Genomic DNA, 19,363 nt, shown 5'->3' with positions numbered 1-19,363 from the left:
GAACATGAGATAACAGCCAGATGTAACTGATAAATAAAACGTGTTTATTTACACAAATATTCTTCTAGATAAGGACATAAAAATATATACAGTGATGTAGGGACTTAGTTCCCAGGTCAATGTATACACGGTCTGATTTTGCATTTTCGGGGTTTGAAAAAAAAAAAAAGAAAAGGACATTTATATACAGCAGGGTCTAAAACTTACACTTTCAAACTCTGGCACTAAAACAATGGAGGGGAAACTACCCTTCAAGTGCTATTTATCATCACCGCTTCCTGCAATGTGCTGGAAAAATAAGGCTCCTTAAAAATCTTCCCCACGTTACTTACAGTTTTAAATGAACTAAGACTTTCCCTCAACACTTTAACGGTGACCTCCAGGAGATTGTTCCTTCGCGTCTTATTCATGACACATTTTCATCCCGCATTACGAGCATCTCCGTCTGCAACTCCCACAGAACAAAAACTAGGTTTGGTCGGTCTTTTCTTCCCACCGAGTAAAAGCTATTTTCCAGTTGGAATATCGCAACAAGTTGGAACGGAGCGGATCGGACGAGCAGGAAGTCAGACAAAGGAAAGCGAAAAGCACCCGGTCGATTTTTTTTTTTTTTTTTTTAAATAAAAAACCTTGTACAGATCCTTGTCTCCCCCGCCCCGAGGCTTTGAAGAAGGACAAGAAATGCGTTTCTCCTCCCGCCCGAGGCACGGTATATGAAATGGTTACAAAAATACATTGTGAGAATTATGTTTTCTTAAACAACTAAAGCACAGCGAGCTGTCTTAACTTTGTCTGTACGCTGCAGGACAAAGTAGGAAATTATAATGACCAAAAAAAAAAAAGATAATTTAACAACATTTTACCCACGCAAGAAGCACACACAAAAAAACAACAAAAAAAAATCAAAGGAAAATAACCAAAGCATGAAAAAAAACAAAAAAACAATTCTATGCTTCCAAAAATGCTCCCGTCGGGGTATGAAGCCATGCGGAGGACGGAACCGAACCCGAACGGCGGTGCACATGCGTCGCGGCGTGACGAGACCCGTGCCCGGTGGGGAAAAAAAAACGCAGGTAAGTAAACTTTGGTTATGTCTCGAAGCAATTCAAGCGAAGCAACTTGAAGTAATTCAAGGAACTGGAAAGCAGCATGTTTAAGAATCCATTTCTTTTGAGAACCTGAATGAATCGTAACCCCCCCCCGCCCCATTTCTTCAGAGATCATAGCACAACACTCGAAAGAGTTCAAACCACTTCACGGTGATCATCTCCTCATCCAGTATTCTTGAAACGTTTTTTTGATTAGAAAACAAATCGACGGACAACAAAACGGGGAGAGTCGCGTATAAAAAAAAAAAAAAAAAAAAGAGACTACCAATCTGGATTCGGTAAGAAAGGCGAGAGTGGCACTGGTCTCGTCGCGCCCCTCTCCCCCGTCCGGGCCGGGTAGCGGCGGAAGTGGGAGAGATTGAGGAGAAAAGGGGGGAGGGGGAGGAGGAGGAGGAGGAGGAGGAGGGGGTTGTTAAGTGCAGATCTGGTTGGGGTTGTCACTGTGGGGCGCCGACAGCTGGGGGCACCGGGGCGCTCAGGGCGTTGGTGGTTGCAGACAGGGCCGGTGAGCCGGTGAGAGGGCCGAGGGCAGTGGAAGCTGGCAAGGCAGAGATACCTGAGGCGGGGAGAGGACACCATCGAACACGAGACAATATTCAGTCCATTTCATTCTGAGCCGATCGCGCGTAGCATTTACACCTTCAGGAAGAGGAACGCGTCACGGGTTCAATTTATCACATTCCTCCAGATTCTGGGCAAAAAAAAAAAAAAAAAGGAGTCGCAGCAAATCTCCCATTTAAGCTTAACAATCAACCCCCGGACCTAAACGTTGTTATAAATCATTTTTGAAAGTCTTACTCTGTCTCTTATACTCAAACAGGAAATGACACATAAAAACATTTTTTTTTTTTTTTTTTAACTGATTTCTCCAACTTTTTATCTGACTTAGTGCTCAGTAGAGATAACGTGATTATAATGGGTGACTTAAACGCTCGTATGGACGTGGACGAGGACAGCCTCAGTTCTCCATTTCATTTCTTATTAGACTCAGGTGGCTTTTCTATGTCCAAATTACTCATTAAAAACCCTGCAGTTATTCCAAAATGCTGCAACGAGAGTATTGACAGGATTTAGCGAGAGAGATCACATTTCTCCTATTTCAACTTCTCTCCGTTAGCTTTTGATAAAATCAAGAATAGAAGTACAGAAGAAGTAATAGAAGTTTCTCCTGCTGACCTACAAAGCTCTTCATGACCAGGCTCCATCTTATCTGAAAGTTTAACAACTATCATTCCAATAAAGCCCTTCGCTCTCAGACCGCTGGCCTGCTTTGTGGTTCCTAGAATTCCAAAAGTAGAATGGGAGGCAGAGCCTTCAGCTTTCCTTTCACTCCCCTCATTTTGTGTTTTCCCTTTTTTGTTTTTGTTTTTGTTGTTGTAGATATCCTTTGAGCCTGCAGTATAATGGCTTCATGGCATGTTCTTACCAGTGATCATGTTGGTTGTGCTAACAGCCGGGTTCCCACTGGGCAGGTTGGCTGATCCAGCCACACGAGACTGATCTTTCACAATGGGGACTGTAGGAACAACAACAACAACAACAACAACACAATAAATCACTTACTTCTTTCATGGCATGAACAGATTGTAATTTCATTGTTATAAACTGGTGAAAAAAAAACGAATGATGAGGGCTTACAGAAGTAAGGGTGATCCATGGCCTCGCGGGCGGTCAGTCGGGCCTGGTGGTCATAGCGTAGCAGCTTGTCTAGAAAATCCAGAGCCTCGGGGCTGACCAGATGCTGGTTCTCACTGTGGACAAACCGCTCCCATCGCTTACGAGAATGCCTGTAGGGCAGAAATGTAATAAATGACCAAAAACTAGAAATACCACCTAGCAGTTAGTATGCCTCCACTGACCACTTAAGTTGCACATCTTAACATCTACATATGTCCAAACATATGTAAAATGTTCATTCTAAAACGTGGATGCTTCCCACACAACTTCAACTCTGACAGCACAAAAGATCTATGCAATCACCACAATTTCTAAATGGACACCCAGGGGTAATGTCACAAATTCCATATTTGTCATAAAAGTGAAATATGGTCACAATCTCCCCTTCTGCTCCTCAGTTGTGGTATTAAATAACAGACAAAAAAAAGAATAACAATAATTTTGTCCTAATAGACATCTGTGTGAAATGTTTTCATTCCTGACCTATGAATTATTAAGTTATGGCCCTCCCTTCACGTATTTCTGAGATATCACAATGATAAGAATGGGACTTTCGAATAGGATGGTCGTGAGGTCATTTTGAACTTGACCACTGACCTTAGATTCACCAAAATCTATTCACTTCATCCGTGAGTCCAGTTGAATGTGTCTGCCAAATTTGAAGAAGGTCCCTTTAGGAATTCCTGAGATATTGTGTTCACAAGAATGGAAAAGATGTGAGGTCATAGTGGCTGGGACCTCTGACCACTAAAATGTAATCACTTCATTGTTGAGGTCGAGTGAACATTTGTGCCAAATTTAAAGACATTCCCTCCATGCATTCCCCAGACCTAATGCTCGTGAGCATGGATCAACACATGACAGTGACCTAAACCATTGAGCCCCAAAGTGTAATCAGTCTGTCCTTGAGTCCAAGTAAATGTTCGTGCCAAATTTGAAAGAGATCCCCTGAAGGCATTCCTGAGACATTACCGTCACGGTTGTGAACTCACAGTGACCTTTTGACAACCTGAGATATTGCGTTCACATAAACGCAGCAGGCAAATAGGTCCAAACGAACATTTCTGCCAAATTTGAAGAAGGTCCCTCAAGACATTCGTGAGATATCGCATTCGCGAGCATGGGTCAATCTGAGGTCACAGCGACCGTAACTACTAAAAATCTTATCAGTTCATTGTTGATAACACGTGAATGTCCCCCCCCCCCCCCCCCCCCCCCCCCCCAAGTTTGAAGAAAGTCCCTTCGGGCGTTCTTGAGATGTAGCATTTACGAGAATGGGACGGACAGATGACAGGGATATGAGGTCAGATTGATCTTAAACTTTGACTTTTGACCACCAAACAATTCAGTTCCTCCTTGAGGCCAAGTGAACGATTGTGCCACATTTGTAGAAATTCCCTCCGGGAGTTCCTGAGATAACACATTCATTAAAATTGTTGAATTGGGTTCACAGTGACCTTTACCTATGAGCCACAAAATCTTATCAGTTCAGCCTTGGCACCAAATAAAAACTTTTTGCCATGTTTGATGAATTTCCCTCAAGGTATTCTTGAGATCACGTTCACAGAAAAAGACGGGTGGACAATTTACACAACATAATGCCGCTGGTTATGGCTATTGTCCACGCTTGGGGATGAAAACATTGAATTCTGACGTCAGTATACACTGTAGAAAATGATCTTTTAGACAGATAATTGAATGAACTATCTCATAGGATTGTAGCTAGTTCTTTTTCTCCAACATAAACGCTTCAAATATTTACCAAAAAAAAAGCAAAACAAAACAAAAGCCAATAGAGAGAAGATACCACCATTATCATGTGGTCTCAGAAACGGCTCTTACCTTCCCAGAATGTCATTGAAGCGAGGTTCCAGCTCAATGTTGTATTTGTCAATATAGTCGTAGAGGTCTTCTGTCCCCAGAACCTTGGCTATTCTCACCAGCTACAGGACAGCAAGCATAGAGCAAACAGTGGTTCAATGCCTTTGGGCATTTGCCTTTACAAAATGCACAAAAATACACTGCTACCAGACAAGTTTTGTTACAGAAAAATGTGTTTCTTCCACAGCACCAAAGTCTAATAAACACACACAAAAAAAAAATGTGTGTTGTGGTGGTGAACGCGAGAAAGGGAGAGAGTGCGACACCGTGAGCAATTGCGACTCTGTGAGGGAGAGAGTCCGAGAGATAAGAGAGTATGGAGAAGATCCGGTCAAGATGGGGTGACACGATATGAACTAGGGCAATGCATGACCGCATGGGAGGGATTCTGGCGCATTTATGATTTCCAAATTCCGTGCAAGTGGCCATCAGTTAAGATGCTGGGTATCCGTGGTTTCCTAATAAAGGCGCTGCCCAAAACAGGGTGGACTCTCCCTGCAACCACACTCACCACCTTTCAAAGCCATGCCAGACATGCGGCATGTTGTGTATCCAGACTGTGTATAAAAGTGAACGTGGCTTCCGGGTCTGAAGAATTTGGCCTGTGCCAAAGTGCCATAAAGTGCAATACCACTGAGGGCCGCTAGGGGTTGGCCCTAAAAAGCTTCCCACTTTATAAACGAGCCAATACATTTTTTTTTTTTTACATAAGTTATAATAGTGTCTTAAGTCCTTCCTTTTTTATTAGTTTTCTGCCGGTTCATCTGAAAGTAATCATTAAGTCATTAAGTAGAAATTAAGCCTCAAAAACAAAAAACGCTGTTTTGTTTACCTGGTCATAGTTGTCATGACCATGGAAGAAGGGCTCCTTTCTGAAGATCATGCTCGCGAGCATACAGCCCAGGCTCCACATATCCAGGCTGTAGTCATACATCTAAAAAAACAACAACACACACACACACACACACACACACACACACACACACACACAGTGGAAGAGTGAGAACGAGCACAAACAGCATGAAAGGAGAACAATTTAATATCTGAGATGCAATCCCTGTAATCTAGCCAGATAGTATTAAATGAGCATTAATGAAAAAAAAGAAAAAAAGAAAAAAGAAAAGCAGTTAGGATGCAGTTTTGCATTACTGGGTGTAACTCCAGTTCTATGAGTACGTGTGTGTCGCCCTCTAACAGGCTTTGCTCTTGGTAAATCCACTTGAGGCTCGAGGGCTGGGTATTGCCACCGATTTCCCAAGTCAAATCAATTCTGATTCACAAGGTACCGATTCAATTTCTGAATCAATTCAATTTAACTCGGTATCAATTCAGTTAGGGATATTTCAGTTATAGTACCTATTTTGCTAAGATATGTAACAGACTCTGAGAATTGATTCTGTGAATTGTACAAGGAACCCCCTAACATAGTGCGTTATTGAAAATATGAACGTATACATTAAGAATAGACCGCAAAGCAGTTACAAGTGCCAATCAAATATATCAACTATGCATACATGTGGTTTTTCTGTTCTTATTAATGTTATAAACAACACTTTTTACATTTTATCACAAGGCAGCGAGTGCAAATACGACCCAGCAGCAAATGTAAATGTCAATAATCCGTCTCTGAAATCATACACGTTGCTGTGACTTGTCTCGCAAAACCTTTGTACAATCAATGAAAGTGGTTGGGGTACACACAAAATGTATACAGCGTGTATGACAGGATTAGCAAACTAAAAACACAAACCATATATTAAATTGAAGTAAAAAAAAAGAAAAGAATAAGAAGTAAAAAAAAAAAAAAAACGTGATGAAAGTTAGGTGGACTCTGCTGACTTAAGCGCAGTTGTGATGCCATTTTCAGCACCGCTGTAAGGGCATATATCTTTGCGCAGGAAAGTTGAGACGTCTTTTGGACGTGTGGAGAATCGGTTTGCTAAAATCCACGCACGTCATTCAGCCGCCGTCTGGAGGCTCCCAACTGTGGCAGGAAAGGCGGGACGTTATCGCAGCCCCGGGTTTGAACGACGGGGCGCCCATCCGGTGGGTCGGTACAAAATATCCGCTGTAGGGCGATGAGGCGGAGCTTCGAGCGGATTACCAAAGAGCAGAGCCTGTTAAGAGGGCGCAGCGTGTACAATATAAAACCACAGAACCCGATGACGATAAAAAAAAAAAAAATCCAGTGTTTCCCCCGACGCACTGTCACAGTTTCAACAGGGCCCGCCAAAATAATCACAAATGTAAAAATCGCGTTCTTAAATCTTCTTTGTTGCCGACTCACCAAATGTCACAAGTAAGGGTGGCGCGCCCGCTGCTTCGCGGAACTGAAACGATCCACAAACGCAACAAATTTGACATTATTATTAATATCGAAAGCGTCGCACGTCTCGCAAGCGGGACGAACGGGTGTCGAGATATGCGAAGGACAAACAGACAGGGATTTGGGAAATGATATCGAGACATTATTGCCAACTAAAACTGGAGCCTTGCGACCAGCCCTACCAGCACGTAGCCTGCAACCGACGGGGGTGATTTGAGATACCGTAATTAGCCATAACGTGTCTAAATAGGCCCGATTTCCTGGTTACGAGCTAGGCTATCGCGGTGACGTGGCATAGACCCGAATGCTATTAGGCTTAAGATTCAATGTACCGTGTTGAAATGAATTCAAACGTTCAGTCTCTTTGCTGGTTGTTCCAAAACATTCAAAAATCACGACTGCTTCTGCCGTTACCGTTGTTGTTGTGCACGTGCTTGGAATTTTTAAAAGGCACAATATAAATATAAATTCTTTGTAATAAAGCGCAGTGTGAATAACTTTACTTATTACAGTTTTGGATTCATTTGTTGGTACTCGTAACAACTTGCATTGCTTTTTCAGTGCACCGGACTCTAATGAAATACAACCTCGGAGGACTCCACCTTTGAAAGAAAAGATTTAAAAAAACAAAAAACAAAACAACTTGAATTTGCTGAAATGCAAATTGAAAAGCCACAATGCTTCTGTGAGAACTTCCTTTGGACAGATGAGACAAAACGGGACCCACATAAACACGCCAAGTTAACTTGAAGCATGTTACTCCACAGCCATACCTGATAGTCCACCAAGAGCTCGGGTCCTTTAAAGTAGCGAGAGGCAACTCTGACGTTGTACTCTTGTCCGGGGTGGTAAAACTCAGCTAGACCCCAGTCAATAAGGCGCAACTAAAGACAAAGAAATTAAGCAATTAGCACTGACAAACAGAGCGTGCATTAATACGCACACACAACAAGGGGAAAATTACATTTGCTCATTCGTCACATTTTATTCAGTTTATGCATTCCAGCAGCATTTCCCCATGTATACTTTAGCTGGCTGCACAGGTGGATTTAAACCTGCCCAGGTGGATTAAAATCCCCCCACCCTCCCTCAATCTTAGGTACAAGTTACATTCGAACACTTTGGTAGCAGGCATGATCTGCATGTCGGCTGCAGAAGGGAGAACAGTGGGTCAGGGAATGGTGCCGGGAAGAGAGGCAACACAGTTGCTTGGTTAACTGATTATTCTCCTTTCCTTTGAATCCACAGTAGGGATCTGGGACAAATGTCTCACATAGAGAATACTGAGAGGACCAAAATACCACAAAGGTCTGGACCAGGTTGTGCAGCGTGTGCTCTCAGCCGGGCAGAATTAACAGCGCACGGCTACTTGTGTTTGTATTTGTTTATGAGGTGTGTGAGGGGGGGGGGGGGGTGTCTAGGTTATTTATTAAAACCTACTGTGCACATATATAAATACTGACCCAGTGTTCGCCTGTATCAGTAACCCACGGTAACAGGATCTCCAGTTGCAAAGTAGCTATTTCACTCTTCTCAAACGAATTCCAGACACTTTTGAAACAAAAACAGTTTTTGACATCTAATAATGCAATATTATAACTACAAGTAAATTATCAGCCCGCAGGAAACACTGGTTCAAGCATAGAATGACGAACAAGAACCGAAGGACAAAAGTAGAGACATAAGAGCCAAACAGAAGGTATAACATCGGATTAATGATGAAACTTGACGAAAAGTTACATTTAATCAGATGCCGAGTTTGAGTTTCTTGCTCACCTTGCGGTGCTCATGATCAATCATTACATTATGCGGCTTCACATCTCTATGCATGATTCCCATGCTGTGGCAGTAGTCCAGGGCCTGCGGACAAGAGCAAAGGTACTTTATATATTCAATATTGACAGTTTTTTCCTTTTCAGCAATTCCAAAACAGCAACCAGGTAACAAGATGGTGCCTCCTAGACAACACGCATAATGTGGGTGGAAAAAAATAATGGCATAGTAACGCCAGAGTACCAAAGCATGTACAAAAAAAAGTGAAAAACAATTTTAATTGAAGAAAAACAAACCATTTTCCACGGCATGAACAGTGTTGTTTCAGGACTTCACGCTTCATCACCTTCAGGATGTTTACGGGTTACATATTATGAAGTGAGTGGCACCCGGACCATGGAGGACTCACCTTGAGGATCTCATACATGTAGAACCTGATGTCATAGTCTGTCAGAGTCTGGTAGAGTTGCTGGAGACCGAAAACAAAGTCATTAAGTGCTCTATGTTAATGTCCTTCGATGAGCAGAGAGCAGTCATTTGTGGACAATCACATCCAGCCGCACGAAGTGATTACTCTGTCACAGTAATTGAGGATAGAACTAGAGGACGGTTGACTTTCTGGAATCAAAGACATATCACTGGACTTTTATATTCCTCCATCACGTACACACGCGTATGAGAAAAAAAAACTTGTATGCCAAGGGAGGAGGTCTTAAACAACAATGTGGTATAGAGTAAAAACAAAGTTTAGGTCCTACCTTGAAGTCTGTGTTGTTTACATGTTCAAACACCAAGGCGGGTGTCCGCGACTGTAAAAGACAAAGGTTGTGTATTTAGAGTTCGTACAGCTTTTAAAAACTAAATTTCAAGCCCTGTTAAAGCATTTTTTTTAAAGGTACCCTAATCAAATACATCCAAACTATAAAAGCTTTTATTATGACATCTAAATTACTTTTTTTGCAACAGCAAAAACTACAATATACAGAATTCCTTTATACCCACAGCCATCATTTTTTATTGGCACTTTATTTTACCAGCTGCTCATAAAAACTTTGACTGCAGATCATGATTATTTAATGCTTGCAAATTTCCAGAGTAAGGGATCAACAAAGGACATATGTAGCTATGACTGAAAAGTGAACACAAAAAAAAAAAAAAAAAAAAAAAAAAAAAAAAAAATGTGTTATCCATTTAGTTCTGGCATGTTGCCAATAAAAAAAAAAAAATCAAGAACAAAATCTAGCGCTCTAGTACTCTGGTCAATTCTGCCATGCTCTGCATCTTGTGCAAGATGCCTTTGGAGAGCACACAAATATCTTCATTACAAATATTAAAAGATTACGAAATAAATAGATAAATATTGAAAGATGTTCGGTTTACATGAGTGTAAGGGAGATAAACAACAAATTACATTAAAAATCAAGCTTATTTTATGCAGTATGTTCAAATTCACTCACACTCCTAACCTTGAAAACAGGCATTCGGTTTTGATCTGTCACACCACAAGACAGTTTTCCACTTCGCCTCAGTCCATCTTAAATGAGCACAGGGCCAGAGAAGGTGGCAGAGTTTCCTGATCATTTATAAAAAAAAATATGGTTTCTTCTTTGCATCGTAGAATTGTAACCTGCATTTGTGGATGCAGTGAGAAGCTGTGTTCACAGGCAATGGTTTTCTGAGCCAATGCTAAAAACTATTAACCATTTTCACTATATTTTAGACTTCAGCAGTCAGCTGGAGGGACGGGAATGATTACAACTGTATTTAACACAGTATCAATGTTTCATTTTGTGATATCGTGGTTATCATCAATATCGGTATATCATGGCACCCCTAATTGTCATAATGGCAATAGTCTGATTTGTGCTGGTATGGCGTTATACTGTTATGCGTCATATCAGTATGACAAATGTACATGCATAACCCAACGCGAAGCAACCACAAGCATGGCTGAAAGTGGCTTCCAGGAGAAGGAGTTGATTTCTCAGTGACCTCAGTAGCATGGAAGTGAGCTAACTACAAAAGATTAGATGTATAACAAACCACCATGGTAATATTTGAGATGTTTTGACAGACCATTTGAAAGCAATCTGTTACAATTACGCTGACATTTAAAATTAAACACTCATTTACAAAACATTTGAAAGATACATGAATGAAAAATGTTATCGTTTCTGACTTTGAGTCTCTGACTCAACCCACAGACACAGTCGTTTACAGTGTGAAGTACAGCAACCTCTACAAAGCAACTTTCTCTAGTTATTTATTAACCATATAATACTATGTTCAATCAGCTTCTAAAAATCACAAGTTGTGAGAGCCTATGATGTCTTGAAACTGCCTTGCTTGCCTTAAAAATGGATTTGATTTACAATGATGTAAATAGAGTAAAGCCCCTTAACTTGCGATTTATAGTAGTTTTGTTTGAAATAGCCATCCCTACACAGAAGCACTGCAGGTTCAAATAGTACTCATAGCACTGTAGACTTAACTTCACAAACAAACAGAAGTCCAAACAATAGCCATATATCCAGACACAACTGCGGCCGTCACATCCAGGTAGAGCATTGCCGGAGATCAGCCTTTTAAGATGATCGATGAATGGATCACATTAAGTGTCACATCATCTCTTCTTTCTGTTATATGTGCAGAGTTTCGGGATATGCAGTGTAACTGGATGGAACCAACATAACGGTTTATATAGATCAGAAGTATAACGACACTTCCTGTAATGCAAAATGTATTGAGAGGTAACGCAAACATACTTTCAAGATGATGCAAAAGTTACACAAAAATACGACGAGGTTATGTAACTACTGAGATAATAAAAAAAATATTGTTTCAGAAAAAACTTTTGGGGGCTTGTATATCTTTCTGATTACATTTCTGCTGACAAATTGCTTATGACAAGAATACTCGTGAAAAAGAAGCATTTGTATGCTGTTGGTTTCACTGTGGTTTCCTTTCAAAGTGGCAACAAATAACCATCAAACACTCTAGCTTGTCACTACTAGTCAGTCCTTCTTGGATTTAGAATTTTTTTTGAGGTTGCAATAAAAAAAAAAAAAAAGCTACATTTTGCAGTGTTTTTTTTATTGATGTCATTTTTGCTACTACCTCATAAAGGTTAATATGTAATAACTTCTATTGATAATAACCATGCTGCACATCACAGAAATATTTTAGTTATGATCTTTTACTTATTGAACGTAAAAAGTTCTAATATAGAACACAAAAGGTTAAAGCTGTTGTCAAAATAGAAGGTTTAGAGGCTGTTTAATATTAATTCAAGACATACTGTATGCTCAAAAACAAAGTGCAGTCTCTTACAACTTTAAGTGTGTATAGGACTAATTTAACATACAGTAGTCCTCATTCCAATTGTGAGATGACATTTCCCACAAACCCCGCCACTTCTGCTTTTCCCAGTTAGTTAGCATTGAGTTTGTTTTGCTGATGAGAGGAGAGAAAGCAGAGCTGTGCCGATTGTAAATGGAGGAGTTATTTGGAGCTTCTGTGTTTTTTATGGAAAATTCGCCAGAATTTTGCCAAATTGCGAGCTCTCGCAAATATTGCAGATGTTGCCTAAATCTGTGTTATTATTGTGATGACAAGATGTTGATTTCCTGGAGGTACTGACTACTGACATGTTCATGGGACATGTAGGGAGGCACAGTGGTGCAGTGGTTAGCGTTGTCGCCTCACAGCAAAAAGGTTCCGGGTTCGAATCCGGTCCTGGGCCTTTCTGTTTGGAGTTTGCATGTTCTCCCTGTGCTTGCGTGGGTTCTCTCCGGGTGCTCCGGCTTCCTCCCAACATCCAAAAAACATGCACCTTAGGTTAATTGGTGGTTCTAGATGGTCTTTGTTTCCCTCAGTCTCTCTGACTTTTGCAGTGTTGAGGAGATGCTTAAGCTTGAAACAGCACTTTCGTTCGTGTCTTCGGTCCAGTTGTGATTAGTTAGGTTTTATTGTCATGATAAACATTGTGGGAAAAACTTAATGCCGAGTACTAACTATAGTCGAGCATGAAACAAGGGTTTCTATCAATCAAACCATGAATTTAAATTTAAATTTTGTCAATTAAAAAGGACTATGATGGCACTGCGCTATCGTATTGTTCAATTTTTTTTGGAGAGGCTGACATAGCATATTCGTATAACTGCAAACATATGTCGATCTAGTCATAGTTGACCAAGTACTTACAGATACATATTTCCCAAGCAAAATCGATAAGGTGGCACAGGTGGTTAAGGCCCATCACGCTATTGGTACAGTAGTGTTATTTTAGGACAGCAACATACAGATTAATAAAAGGTAAACACAAACTATACTAAATATATATAATCAAATGTTAATGCACAGTAATATGTGGTACTTACAACAGGGTCTTTGACAATATCTATTAGGGAGATTATGTTAGGACCACCACGTAGGTTTTCCAGAATCTTGATCTCGCGCTTGATTTTCTTTTTCTTCACAGGCTTATGGGAGAAGGAATAGACAAAGTTAGTCAAATGGGACCTCAAATTATTCAACTGCAGGTACTGTCTAAATCTTTGTATAGATATACCTTGAGTATCTTCACCACCACCTTTTCATTATTGGTGATGTTTATTGCCTCAAAGACTTCACTGTACTTGCCACGTCCTAACTTCCGCACCAATTGAAAGTCATCCTGGTTCCTGGAAAAGAAAAACCATGATCAAAAGTCTAGCATGTAGATTTGACCAAAAAAACAAAACATGTTGAAGTGTTGTGTGAAGCTCAACAAAGTACTTACCCCCATTCAACTACATGGGACTCATAGTCCCAGTACTCCCTTGGCCGGTGAGTGTTGACCTCAGTGTACACTCGGGCCCGGCTCGGCACGGGTCCTGACATGTCCGACAGCTTGGCAAAGATGGTGGGGAGATCTTACTGCAGTGGAGGATGGTTGGAGTGCAGGGGCAATGGATGGGAGGGGGGAAAATGAGGGAAGGTAGGGGATAATGGGGGTTGATCCCAACAGGGAAAGGGGTTTGGGGGGGGAGGCTTTACCTGAGGACGGGGGGAGGGGCCACCAGGAGCACGGTGGGATAGCTGACAAAGAAGGTGGGACAGAAAACAGGGGATTAGAGAAATTGAATTCTTGATTCACACCCCCCACATCACCGTGGCAGTTTCTACAAGCACGTGTCTGAAGTGTCTTTATCTATCACAGTGATGTGCAAAAAAGCCACCGATCAGCACAGAAGTGAATGTTTGGCATTCCTTAATGCATTATTCATCTCGTTTACTCTGCCCGTCTGATGGCAAAATCATCCGTTGATAGTAAAGAGGACACTGAGGTGGCTGATGAAAAACGACCAAAACGGGAAAACTATTGTTCAGCTGTCCCAGAAAGAGAATGCAAGACAACGAAGATTATATAAGATATTTAATCGGTTATTGCGCAAGTAAATAATGGCTTATAGTTAATGGATTTGAACTGTGGTTTTCTGATCCTCCCATTGTCAGTCTTCACCCAGCAGCCAGCTGATTATGCATAAAATAAAAAAATGTTATCTTCCCCATACTATTTCCAGGTTCTTTGCATTACTGAAGAAAAGAATAATAAGAGGGTTCGTATTTTAGTGTGACAAAATATTTCAATGTTTCAATAGAAGTAACACCAATGTTTACGACTCAGTACCGGCAGCTAACTTTACAAGAATTTGACTGTGTGCACACCCGGCATATTATCAAGCAGTCCTCATCAAATCACAAGCGGCCAGCTTTAAGCTATCTGTCCACTCCTGGTATTAGTATGTATCTGCATCTCGAGTGACCACTTGTGATCAGATCTCATTTCCCCACTCGATATGCAAATGAGCACATCCCAAAAAACATGAAAGTAAATAAGCACAAGAACAGGAACAGAAACAGCCTATAGTACGCTATCAATGGACAAATCTCAACTTCAAAATTGCTGAAAACCAGACCAGGATATCAGCATTTTTAAAATACACCCTACCTGCACCTACTGAAAGTCGCAAGGATGCTAATGTTAGCAAGCTCACCGTCAAACCCGGAGCTGTACCCGACGGCTGAACCCCTGCAACAAGTAGCACTTTTTTTTTTTTTTTTTTTCTTTCTACATGTTGAAACTCAGTGGAACGAGTTAGTTTGCTAATCTATATCGCTATGTTTAAGGAAACTGACCCACGGTTATTATATCCTGCATTGACTGATTAAGCCTGATTAAGATTGGGAAGAAACTTCAAAGGTTGTGGAGTATAAGAGTTGCTCTACCTGAAAAATGCTTCTTTTACAATAGGGAGTCTCGGAAGCTCCGTTTCATCCTACTGGTGTTTGTATGTCAGGAAAAGAGGGTAAAATGGTCGCGAGCAAGAGGCCTCACGTGTACCCTTGTAATGTCAATTTATGTGTTTGAGTTTGTTTTTGTTATTCAGTGTTGTCAAATGTTCTGTTCTGTACCCCACCACCAGAAGGGACTATTCATTTGAACTAAGTCGGCTAAGGTCACGCAACATATGTCCAGAGCGCCCCCCCGGGGGGGGGGGGTCTCTAAGAGGACAGCATTTCTCTGTGACAAAAGAAAGAAGTCGAACATTTCAGGGATAGACAGCATTACATTTTGTACATTTAATGTAAAAGGGATCCATCATCCAATTAAGTGGAATAAAATATCAAGCCTTCTCAAAAAAAGACAGGGTACGGATAGCTTTCTTACAAGAAACCCAATTAGTAGATAAGGAGCACATGAAACTTAAGCGAGACTGGTTAGGCCAGGCTTGCCACTCATCATTTTCCTCCAATAGCGGAGGAGTCGCTGTCATAATACACGAGGTACTCGGTAAATGTGAAAGCGACTCTTGAGGGCACGTACGTTCTTGTCCATGGTCGATGCATGGCACACAAGTGACTTCATATTTACGCACCAAATTCACAATCTCTGTCATTTTGGACTACAGTAGCAGCAGAAATAGAGGAACAGAGATCCTCATTCACAGTGCTGGGTGGTGATTTTAATCGTTGTCGGGACAACCCGTTGGGACAGGTCTCCAGCAGACACGTGTACAAAAACAGATGCAGGTGCTTTACTAGGTAAAATGTTAGATGATATAAATCTGATAAATGAAGGGAGGAATCTGAACCCATCGGTCACGTTTTACTTCAATCCGCATATTTCTTATTCACATATCGATTACTTTTTTTGTGCTGCCACAGATAAGTAAAAGCAAAGTAAAAACATGCAGTACAGGATCTATACACATCTCGGAGATGAATGCGAGTGAAGCTATAGCTGGTACACAGAGGTGGCGTTTTCCATCATATCTCCTCACTGACGAGTAACTTAAAAGAAAGTGACAAATCTGGAGTTTCATTGGGATTCACTGTCATATATGTCGCACCGGAAAAAGCTCTGCCGCAGAAGCAAAATGAATTGGAAATAAAAAAAAAAAAGAATAAAAAAAAAAAAAAAGGCAGAGCTGGCCCATAAGTGTAGTCCAACTAAAACAAATCTCATCAAAGTACAAACTATTTAGAGGAGCACTAAATTCAATTCTGAATGGGGAAGCGTCTAGATCTTTATTTGATCAAAAGCAACGACTGTATGAACATGGAAATAAAGCCAGTAAATATTTGGCTCGCCGACTCAACCAGAAACAAAATGACAACACTATATAGCAGGGATGAGAGATCCAGGAGGGAAAAATTCTAAAATTCAAAATTTCTCCAATTAAATGACCTGCACAAACAAAAGAACAGGAAATATTAGAAGCAACGGCTTTAATACACAGTGGCGAAAATCGACAGGCCCGCATGGGTTCACGGTGGAGTGGTTTAAAGCTTTTAAAAACAAGCTCCCTCCTTATCTGGTCAGAACTTGCAACTACAGCCACAATACAACCCACCATTTACCTGAAACAAAGTCGCGAGCCAACATTAGTCTGATTCTGAAAAGGACCCCGAAGGCCCGGCGTCTTACAGTGTTTTTAGATGTATTTTCATGACGTGTATGACAGTTGTAGTCTTATCATTTCAGACCGGGCTGAGGGGCGAATAAGAAACGAATATAAAAACAGGACAAGTACGCCGACAGGGCTTTAATGCTTCAGCCACTTTCTGCTGTAGGATGTAATATATCAGTAAAAAAAAATAATAAAAAAGAATCTATGTCTCATAAAAATCAGAGGAAAGACACAGATGTTAGACAAGTCTCTGAACACACCGCCCTCCACAGAGGACCGTTTCACTCAGCGCACCGAGCTCTGCGGGATCTACTGTGATCGGTGACGACGTATTTCAGAAAACAATGGATTGATCGGTAGGCGGGACGTTTTTGATCCGAAATCTTGAACATAACCTGCTTCGTAGAGCAGGACGCCTCAGGACGCCTCGGGACGCCTCAGGACGCCTCGGGACGATGATGCCAGGTGGAAACGGGGCGTAACCGCAAAGGTGTGTACCACACAGCATTCCTCCACGCAGGATGTGGCTGAACAACCATTTATTTCGCTGACTTTTATTAGAGTCGATCCTCAACATGTTACAGTTGAACTACAAGCTGCTCTAAAGCTGAAATGCCAAAAAAATAAATAAATAATAATAATAATAATATTTGTGTATGTATACCACAAATTAAATCAAAACAAGATATGCATACAAAGAAGAGCAGAAGCACGTGGTTATTATTGTACACTGAACGGTTGAGTGAGTCTTGGTCTCTTGTCTCTTGTCTCTTGTCTCCAGTTACACTTAAAACACCAGTGTGGACAAACGCACACGTGCAGCATGGCAGAGGGAAGGAGCAGGACACGCAGTCAACGTGTCCCGAGGCCCGAGACATCTGTGGTGACCGATCAAAGCTCCGGTGGAAACGTACACACAACTTTTTAAAATTTATTTATTATTATTTATTTTTTACAGTGTGTGTGTGTGTGTGTGGTTAGAAACTGAATGGTTTTTCGAAATGAGGACGAATAATGAAAGGGACGTAGCAAAACCGACTTTATTGTGTCTCGTGCCTCAAAAGACAACGCGGACATTTCAATTCAAGACGAGGACATCCGTGAATGTTTTATTTCCTGGTTAGTCGACAACGCGTCCTGAAAAAGCAACGCCTGCAACACACTCGCTATATAATAATAATAATAATAATAATAATAATAATAATCCGAAACTCCCTTTTATTTGGCGACACCCGGTCAACGCCTCAGTTAACTTTAATTGAACAATTAACACTTAATTCAACTTTCACAACGAGCTCCACCAGTCGTCCACATCTGTCTCCAGTAGTTGGATAAAGCAGCCACGCGGCCCTCCCGATGCCGAAAGCGGGTTTTTATTAGGTCGTTAAATGTCTCCCCCCCCACCAACCAACCCCTAAAACTGAAATGTCTTTCAACGTGAAGGTGTGAGTAACTTATCGGGGCCCTGGTTGTTAGCCTGCTGGTCTGAGCGGAGCTACACGTGTTAGCGCTGCGCTGTTTCCCCCCTCAGACAAGGTCGAGGGGGGAGTTTGGTCCTTTCGACGGGGGGAGGAGACACGACACGGGGCGGGTACTTACCCCCCTCGGATCAAATCCCTCGATCACGAAATGCTCGGAAAAAAAAAAAGTCTCGTAAACCCAGCGGCCCTCGCCTCCCTCCGTCGCCGGTGTTGCCTGTTACCCCGCGTGTGTGTGTGTGTGTGTGTGTGATTTCTGCTGTATCAGAGACAATATGGCTGACCGACGTCCCCGAGTGATGCGACGGGGTCCGTCGAGGGTCAAGTGTCTGCGAAGCCGCGGACCAGCTGGACGGGGTGACACCGGTGTCACGGTGCATGGGAGTCCCCCCCCCCAAAAAAAAAAAAAAACACCGACGGTGGCGGGATCCTTATTTATTTATTTATTTTCTTTGCGTGCTCGTCTGCGTAAAATGTATTTGTGTACTCACCTATTGATTTATACTTAACTGTATCTGTGTAATTCAGTTTTGATTGAATGTTGATATTTGAATGTTAGTTTATTGGAGTATTGATTGCGTGTAATTCACAGTTTAAAGTGCCGGTTTGTGTGTCGGCTGATGTCAGCGGGTCATTCAGACCGATGACACCTTTTTAGGTTAGGTTAGGTTTAGGTAGTTACTTTATTAATCCCTGAGGGGAATTTTTTTTTTCGCTACAGCAGCATACAGGAAGCAATAAGATAATAATAGAATAATAGAAAGCAATAAAATAGCAGTAAAATGGCAGTAAAAATATTAAATATAAAATATAAAATGCACAGTATATACAGTACAGTATATATATATATATATATTATATACAAACAACCAAGAACACAGACAACAGTGTTATTGTTGTGTGATGTATTTTGCCAGAGGTGAGTTATTGTACAGTCTTATTGCGGTCGGCAGGAATGATCTCATGGATCAGGAATGATCTCCTGTTTCAGGAATGATCTCCTGTATCTGTCCTTGTGACAGCGGAGCTGGAGGAATCTTTTGGAGAAAGTGCTCCGCTGTCCCTGCAGCAGGTGGTGGTGTCACTACGTCGGGGAAACAGCAGCTGATGGTGAATAGGGTTCATGAAAGATGTGTGTTGTGTAGGATTTATGACAAACATGTG

At 41.4% G+C, this 19,363-nt stretch overlaps 1 protein-coding gene and 1 non-coding gene across 2 annotated transcripts; both read right to left on the bottom strand.

Moving 5' to 3' along the window:
* Positions 1-23: 23 nt before the first annotated feature.
* Positions 24-18,514, bottom strand: LOC138212200 (casein kinase II subunit alpha). The gene is made up of 13 exons (XM_069172525.1): positions 18,321-18,514; positions 13,547-13,845; positions 13,337-13,448; positions 13,146-13,247; positions 9,525-9,575; positions 9,176-9,235; positions 8,770-8,853; positions 7,767-7,877; positions 5,500-5,601; positions 4,629-4,729; positions 2,748-2,896; positions 2,536-2,625; positions 24-1,665 (listed from the first exon to the last, which is right to left on the bottom strand). The coding sequence occupies exons 2-13, from the start codon at positions 13,645-13,647 to the stop codon at positions 1,547-1,549; spliced, it is 1,182 nt and encodes a 393-aa protein (XP_069028626.1). The 5' UTR covers positions 13,648-13,845; positions 18,321-18,514; the 3' UTR covers positions 24-1,546.
* LOC138203604 (small nucleolar RNA SNORA57) lies at positions 9,340-9,476 on the bottom strand. The gene has a single exon (XR_011178732.1). It is a non-coding gene; the product is annotated as a small nucleolar RNA SNORA57 (small nucleolar RNA).
* Positions 18,515-19,363: the final 849 nt, after the last annotated feature.

Source organism: Embiotoca jacksoni, unplaced genomic scaffold (assembly GCF_022577435.1).
Source record: "Embiotoca jacksoni isolate LCO1_2020_lvr unplaced genomic scaffold, fEmbJac1.0.p SCAF_1, whole genome shotgun sequence".
Classification (NCBI taxonomy): domain Eukaryota; kingdom Metazoa; phylum Chordata; class Actinopteri; family Embiotocidae; genus Embiotoca; species Embiotoca jacksoni.
This window is presented reverse-complemented; position numbering and strand designations above follow the sequence as displayed.

Coding starts and splice junctions, on each gene's coding strand:
- LOC138212200 (XM_069172525.1), bottom strand. CDS start 13,647: ATGTCAGGACCCGTGCCGAGCCGGGCCCGAGTGTACACTGAGGTCAAC. Junction 9,576..13,145: donor ATATTGTCAAAGACCCTGTT/GTAAGTACCACA, acceptor TGTCTTTTACAG/TCGCGGACACCCGCCTTGGT. Junction 2,626..2,747: donor CATGGATCACCCTTACTTCT/GTAAGCCCTCAT, acceptor TTGTTCCTACAG/TCCCCATTGTGAAAGATCAG.